Here is a 7,338-nt window from a genome sequence, read left to right on the forward strand (position 1 = left end):
CTCAGCATCTTTCGGCTTGACTGGGCTGCACGGCACGAGCAGACGATCCAACTCTGCAACTGTTCTAGAGACAGAGAGCCTTATCAGATCAGTCGTATCCATCTCAAAAGCCCAGCACTGGGACTTGTGGGAAATCATTATGAATTCAGCTCATTTTGGTGCAGTTGCATGAAATATTAACAGTACTCCTTTTTGCAGAAGCAGAAACTGCAAGCACATTCGTTTGTGCAATGATCACAACTAATCAAGATTAAAACAGACAAATGTTTGGAGGCTTAATTTATCTCTTATATTTGTGCTACGCAAATGATTGGACAATAAATGTGAAAATGCAAACACCATTCCCCCAAAGCCGCTATTGTGCTTTGTGCAGAAAACAAATGAGTCACACAATACAGGGGGAATACATTGAAGCGCTTTTAAAGCCTAAAAACCTCTCAAGCCGTGTTCTTTCCTTAAGTTGAAGCATAGATGCTGAAGTAGGGAAGTGATGGGCTGAATTTCATTTGCTGCATGTCAACTTCTACAGGTGCCTCTGCATACGACAATAAGAGTCCTCTTGCTCCGTCTTGAATGCTGTATAATTCGCAATGACCGGTGGCCACTACTTAAAATAGATTAAAAGAGGACCTCATCTTTTCTCACATATCGGCACTCATTACTCCCAAGCAGGATGGAAGTCTTCAGTGCCCAACATGCAAAACCATCTACGGGGAGAAAACAGGCACTCAGCCTCCCGGGAAGATGGAATACCACGTCATCCCTCACTGCCTGCCCGGCTACCCGGACTACAAGACCATTCGCATCGTCTACGATATTCCTGCCGGTGTCCAGGTTGGCACTATCAGACTTCACTAATCCTGCTTGCTTTTTTTGTGCTCTGATCCACCTCCTTTCTTCTTTAAATCACCAACTCTAATGCGGCTGCTTCATCCGCTTAAGTCTGATGATTCTTGTACCAAGGTGAGCGATGTGAGTCGCTAAGAACAAAGAGTCAAAGATTTTCAGAGGCTGGAAAAAATTGAATCGTCAATCTTTGTGTCAAATCTATTTCTCAATTCGTAATGTGTTTTAACGCTGAAATGTCGAATGATTTACGTTGGGTTTTTTGCAGCCTATGTTCACAACAGTTGAGAGAATAGAAGGCTGACGATTTGACATGACTCTCCATTGGTGCTGTAAAATGTTAAAATGACCTTTTGAGAGCAGGCTCAGTATGCCAAAGGCGACAGCACTGCTCAGCTGTCATGTTAGCACCGCAGCCACATGCTAGCTGGACACCTCCAGCTCTCATAGTAAAGCCAGTGTACCTTCATCTCTTTCCTCTCCAACCCCCAGCCCACTTCCCCGATTTTTGGCATGTTCGTTGGATGAGATCCCAGTATGTCACAACACTGTGTAAGGTCCTAAAACATTGTGGATCCTTGTAAATGTGACAGTTACAAGCAGCTCGTGATTGATCAACGTGTTTGTCACATTCAATCTTCTACAAAGGCTGTCACAAAAGAGAGAAAAGATGAAAGAGGTGATTTAAATGTAGAATTAGAAGAGATGTAATGTACACGCACACACGGCAAGCATGCACACACACGACAAAATACTGCTACTACTCAGAGGTGGGGTCAGTAAAATTTGACAGTCAGTCATTCACCAACAGCTGGGCCGCAGGTCCGTCATCTTCAGTCTGTTATTTTTACAAGCTGAAGCAAAACTGCAATTGTCAGTCAATATGCAATTGTTATTTCAACCACACGTAATGGCTAAATTCATATGAGAACATGGTTACAGATAACAGCATTGTTCATCTACCTTTGTCGTGATATTGTGGGATCAGACGATTCCATTGTAAATGGAAATAAAAGTTGTTTACTATATATACTGTATGTTTCAGACAAATGAGCATCCCAACCCTGGAAAGAAGTTTAGCGCAAGGGGTTTCCCTCGGCAGTGTTACCTGCCAGACAACGAGAAGGGCAGGAAGGTGAGCCAATCCACACAAGAAGTGGTTTGTGAATTTTAAACTGTCTGTTTTGGTCAGAAGAATGCCTCCGTCTACCATAATAAAACAGCCCCATCATTCCCCATTTATGTGGAAATCTTAATTAAAAAAAAAAAATTCAAAGGTAGTTAAGAGCCCCTACAACCAATACTCCTTGTATGAACTCCTCACAGCACCCCCCGCCCCCTTGCATCCCACAGGTCCTCAAGCTGCTGATCACAGCCTGGGACCGACGCCTCATCTTCACCATCGGGACTTCCAGTACCACAGGCGAGTCTGACACGGTGGTGTGGAACGAAATCCACCACAAGACCGAATTTGGCTCCAACCTGACAGGGCACGGCTACCCGGACCCAAACTACTTGGACAACGTCCTGACGGAGCTGTCGGCCCAGGGAGTGGGCGAGGACAACGTAAAGGACTGAGAGACTCTCGAGCTGGACGACGGAAACACAACACATCATCTGCTGCGATTAAGATGCTGTGGTGGCAAGGCAAGAGTGATAGAAACAAAACGATTGTTGTGATCTTTTTGCTTTCATTTTGATTACATTTGACATTATGCCCGCAGCATGTATGGGTCCTCAGAGACTTGCGGCACATGCGTCATGTCTGTGTTGCCGCCAACAAATGTGTCACTGACCTCTTTCGAGTCAAAGTGAAACATCTGCACTTGTAGCGCAACAAGGAGGCGTGATTGCGTGGCCCCACCAACGCCGCATAACGAATGTCGAGGAAATTGCTGCAATAAGATGAGGTGCCAATGAAGCTGATCTCACTTGAGAAGACAAATTGTAAAGAAAGACACGCATATGACTTTTCTTAAGGATTGGCTTCTCCCTTGTTTAGTGAAGAAAATGAAATCTTGTAACACATAGTGCGACTTTTCTGTGAGTTCAGAAAACGTGTGCCCCCATCGCTAAAGCAAGGGCTAAATAAAGTGTGTTTTATAGTACATGAAATAGATTCCACTGACCCAGAAGCTATAAGGTATTTTCCAATGGGCATTTGTTACATCGCTAACCTTATGGGCTGCCTTTGAAAATTTGGAGGCTTGCTATGAGATGTTGGAGCGTACCATTGCGACATTCCAAGGTTAAACTCATTTATTTTGTTGACACTCTGGGAAAGCTGACCTCTGTGAACATGAAGCCCCATGTTGGTATGCTCTCAATTGGAGGAAATTGTGGCCTTGGGTCTATCCATCATTCTGCCATACATGAGAGGGAGCATGTGACTGCATGCATTGAGATCCTAAAGGTGTCGGCATTTTCCCTAGGAGATCCATCTTGCGATATCTCATCTCTCCTGAGAGGGTTTTGTTTTAAGACTCGATCGAACACGCTGCAGTGAGCACTGCTTTCCTTCTGCAGGGAGGAGCGGTGAAGCAAGTTCTCTTCTTGATTCATGTTCTCTTCATGAGCAGCGGACACCCTTCAAGGAAACATGCAAATGTTGCTTTATCGCAGCGGAAGATGCATCGGAAGTATTTTGATTTCTTCTGTGCATGTGTTCCGCTTTCCCTCAAAGATGTTGTGCCCAAGAGCTAAAGATGGTTTGAAGATCCCTGCTGGGGATCTTCATGGTTTGGGTTTTTGTTTTTTGTACTTGCAGATGAAAGCGAGGTCAGCGCTGACTTTCCACAAGAGCATCTGATCAACTTTAATGAGGTGGGATGTTGATGTAAACTTGTTGTGGGGCTCATTTTGGAGCAAATCAGTCTTCCACAGCAATTTGAAGCAGCAGCTTTGCTTCCAAGTTGTTATTTCTTTTTTTATAGTCTTAAATGACATTTCCCCCCTAAAGTCATCTTATAGTGCTTTGGAGGAAAAATGATTTAGGGAGGTGATCTGCCCGACTATTTGAGCTTAGTTTATTTGTATGGTCAGTTTATTTTTATACCGTAAAACATTCAATTACCCATAAACCTAGCGATACAAAAGCAGATGTCTACAAGATACATAAAAGCTGGCAATGTTGTCAGTTTTTCAGGGACTGTTTACTTATGTATGACATATTAATGGGCGTCGAATATAATAAGTAGTGTTAGTGTATGCTACTGTCCGTACCTTCATGTAGAATGTGTGTAGGTGACTTGAGTAAATATAGTCAGTGTATCTCTGTCATTAGTCGGGGAGCCTAAACAGCATGAGCGTCGTCATCCTCCCTTAGGGTCCTTTCTAGATAGGAAGTCAACTTTTTAGTTCACCTTCAGTCAAAAACAAGTAATCAACTGGGTGAAAATTGGCTGCAGATATCATCTCTGTTCGATTAATAAACAGGAGCCACAGATTGGTGGGTTAAGGCTTTTTTATTGTATTTTTTTAAAGGCCCTGAAACCTTTTTTTTATTTTTTACTCACAATGTAATATTGGCTTGCTCTGTATTGTGAGACGTATGCAACTGGGTGACGTGTCACTTTGCTGCTGGAGCAGCGGGCCTGCGGCTGCTTCTGGTGCCTCCTAAATCAATACAGCCTGTTGTCATGATTTCAACCACATCCAGCCAGGCGAAACATATAAGTGAGCAGCATGTCTGTTACTATTGTGTTGACTAACATGGCGTTAGAAGAGCTGGAGGTCACCTTGAAGAGCAGCAAGCCGAGAGTGTGTTCTGATGTGTGCAAGTGTTGTTGTTGTTTCTCTTTTAAGCAAAAACAGCAGTTTTCTCTGGGGGTGACGCACCAGCGGGAAAACCTGTCTGCCTATTTGCTGCAGTTCAGACTTATTTAATAATAGTTATATTAGACCATGGAGAGTATGTCCACCACTTTCATAGAGCTTCATTGCTTTTGCGCTCTTCGTGAAGCAGATCTCAACTAAGATCAAAAGTTCAGGGATTATTATTTCATGTCTAAGGGAGAACCAAATTCATTTTAAATTATGGTCTACAACCAACATCTTACGAGCTGAACGCATCTTTCGAAGTGAGTTGTTGTTTTTTTTTCCCCGCGAGTTTCCGTGATGGATCTTCTTTGACTCTTGGTGTACTGATTCACTCTGGATGACACAGCTCTGGTCTTTTTATGCAAAAATGCGTCTGTCCAAATGTTTTGTAGTTGAAATGATCAGCCTCCTAGAATTTTTATCCTCAAAGAATTCGTCTGTAAGCAATCGCTGCATGAACTATTTTTTCCATCAGTTCACCTCACCGAAAGAGGTTTTTTTGAAAGATACTTTTTCAGGGGCGTTAAAAATAGTTCTGTTTTAGTTTTTTCTTCTCCATCCACTTGGATATTGACTGCAGTCAATTTAAAGTGTGCATGCATGGAATATAACCTGTGACTGAGGAACACATGTGCCAATGCGCCACATAAAAAGGTTCCTTTTATTCCAGTTTCAACTTGTCATCTTATTTAGGCTGTCTACTTTTCTCTACCCCGTCACAAGGCAACATAAATTGAGACCGATCATTGTTTGGACCTCCTTTTACTTTTGGAGGCCTTAGCAAGTCAGAACTATCAGGGAAACGTCCACATTGAGTGAAGTCTATTGAAGAAGAGAAATCCAAATGTTTGCGCCTTGAACATTTTGTCGCCCTTTAGACTTTCAGGTGTGTACAGACTTTCGCGGAAAGGAAACATGCAATGCGGTTTGGTATGCCTGAGTGACAGAGAGAGCTTGTTTATGCAATTTACTATTTTCGAAATGATTCATTTGTAGCAAGGACAGTGATATTTTTGGGTTAGTAGTTGTTGTCCTTGTGGGGGTGCCTCACTCTTGTCTAGAATAAAAGCTGACATATGCATATAGGAAAGCATATATTTTTTGATGTATTTTCTGATTAACGATTGTCTTTGCGATAACTATGTCATTTGATTCCAAGGGGGAAGTTATAATGTATCATTGGGCGCAAGATGTAGTACTGTACTACTGTAATCAAAAGTCCTAAATGTTCAATGCTTATAGTACATGTACACCTCTTTCAAATATACCTTCGACATTTAGTGTGGCTATACTGTCTGTTGGTATCTCTTTGTCTCTTTGAGTGTGCGTCTTGCAAGACAAAAATCATCGGGCCGCGTCATCCTTTAAAAAGACGTTCATGTTCTGCCCGAGATGCATATGAGCCACTTTCGTGGCAATGCGTAGGAAGTCATTACGAGCTCCTCTTTAGAAAGGTCAACCAGATGATGTTGTCATCTTAGCACGGCTCTTTATCTTGTCGCAGAACATTTTCATTTTACACGACTCAAGGAGACATGGCGTTTGGCTGATATCAACTTTTGGGACATGTGCAACATGTTTCGTGTTTTAATTGACCTTTTCAATTCCTAATTTTGTGGTTTGACATGACTTGAGCAAAAATTTTCTCGTTCAAACTCAAAATGAGCTTAAAGAGACATGGAGACAATGATCACTATAAAGGGCTTTTTAAACAAATAATCAGTCTTTATTGAATCGCGTTGACCTTGTTGCATGTTTGTGTCTTTCTTGTGGACAAAAATGAAAAAATAAAGTGCCCTCAGTGGGGGTGATTTTTGTTTCACCTTTGTTACCTCGGCATTCATTTTATTCAATTTTTTGTGTGTGTCTTATTTGTGTTTCGCGTTACTTCCTGCAGCTCATGATGTGAATTTGAATGTGCATTACTGGTCATTCGGAGCCTCTGTCAACTGAACTGCGTGAGTGCCGAAGCCGGTGTGTACTAAAGGCTGTGTTGGGACGTGACGACACCTGCACCCTTCCCTGCAGCACTGACCCAGTAGCTCCCTCTTATTGGTCACGTCCTGTCTAATCGTCCGAAGAGCTGGGAAACTGCTGCGTGGTGCAGGTAGGTCAGCTCTCATTAGTATTTAAATCAGGCACAGAGCAGCAGTGGATACAAACACAGTTCATTTAATATGACATTTGGTGATCTTATAAAGTCATTCTTTTGTATGTAGGATGTTTGTATATTGAAGTTAAGAAAATTTCTGCTGTAAAAGACTGATGCTATAAACCGAAAAGAGATATTTTGACTTTATAGTCTTTTTGAGCCAAGTAATCAAACATTTTTGACAACTTGCCTTCGGTTTTTGGAGTTGAATCTAAAGAGCCCACAAAACGGGCCAAATCCCCATCACCTGGTTGTACACAGTCTGGGAAATTTAATGGAAATATTGTGATGCACCTGCATATCTTTACAAATAGGAAATTGAACAGTCGTGTTTTAATGAATGAGTGTTGTCATGATTTCCGTAGATGACACTCCAGTAGAAGAACAGATTTTAAAATAAAAGGGAAAGGCGTTTTTGGTTTACGTTCACTCTGGTTTCCAATTGGGATTTTGTGATGTGAGACCACACTCAACATTTTGGACTGCAGAAATACCACAACATGAAAACTAATTATTGACTG

General features: G+C 42.1%; 1 protein-coding gene across 2 annotated transcripts in view; it reads left to right on the plus strand.

Moving 5' to 3' along the window:
- The window catches only part of dtx1 (deltex 1, E3 ubiquitin ligase), a 32,163-nt gene extending 25,676 nt beyond the window's left edge, over positions 1 to 6,487 (plus strand). For both annotated transcript variants that reach the window (XM_052068595.1, XM_052068594.1), the window contains exons 8-10: positions 673 to 834; positions 1,892 to 1,981; positions 2,200 to 6,487. In XM_052068595.1, coding sequence (XP_051924555.1) covers positions 673 to 834; positions 1,892 to 1,981; positions 2,200 to 2,424 — 477 coding nt within the window. In that variant the 3' untranslated portion in view covers positions 2,425 to 6,487. The remainder of the gene's footprint in view (positions 1 to 672; positions 835 to 1,891; positions 1,982 to 2,199) is intronic.
- The last annotated feature ends 851 nt before the right edge of the window (positions 6,488 to 7,338 follow it).

This window comes from Hippocampus zosterae, chromosome 6 (assembly GCF_025434085.1).
Source record: "Hippocampus zosterae strain Florida chromosome 6, ASM2543408v3, whole genome shotgun sequence".
Classification (NCBI taxonomy): domain Eukaryota; kingdom Metazoa; phylum Chordata; class Actinopteri; order Syngnathiformes; family Syngnathidae; genus Hippocampus; species Hippocampus zosterae.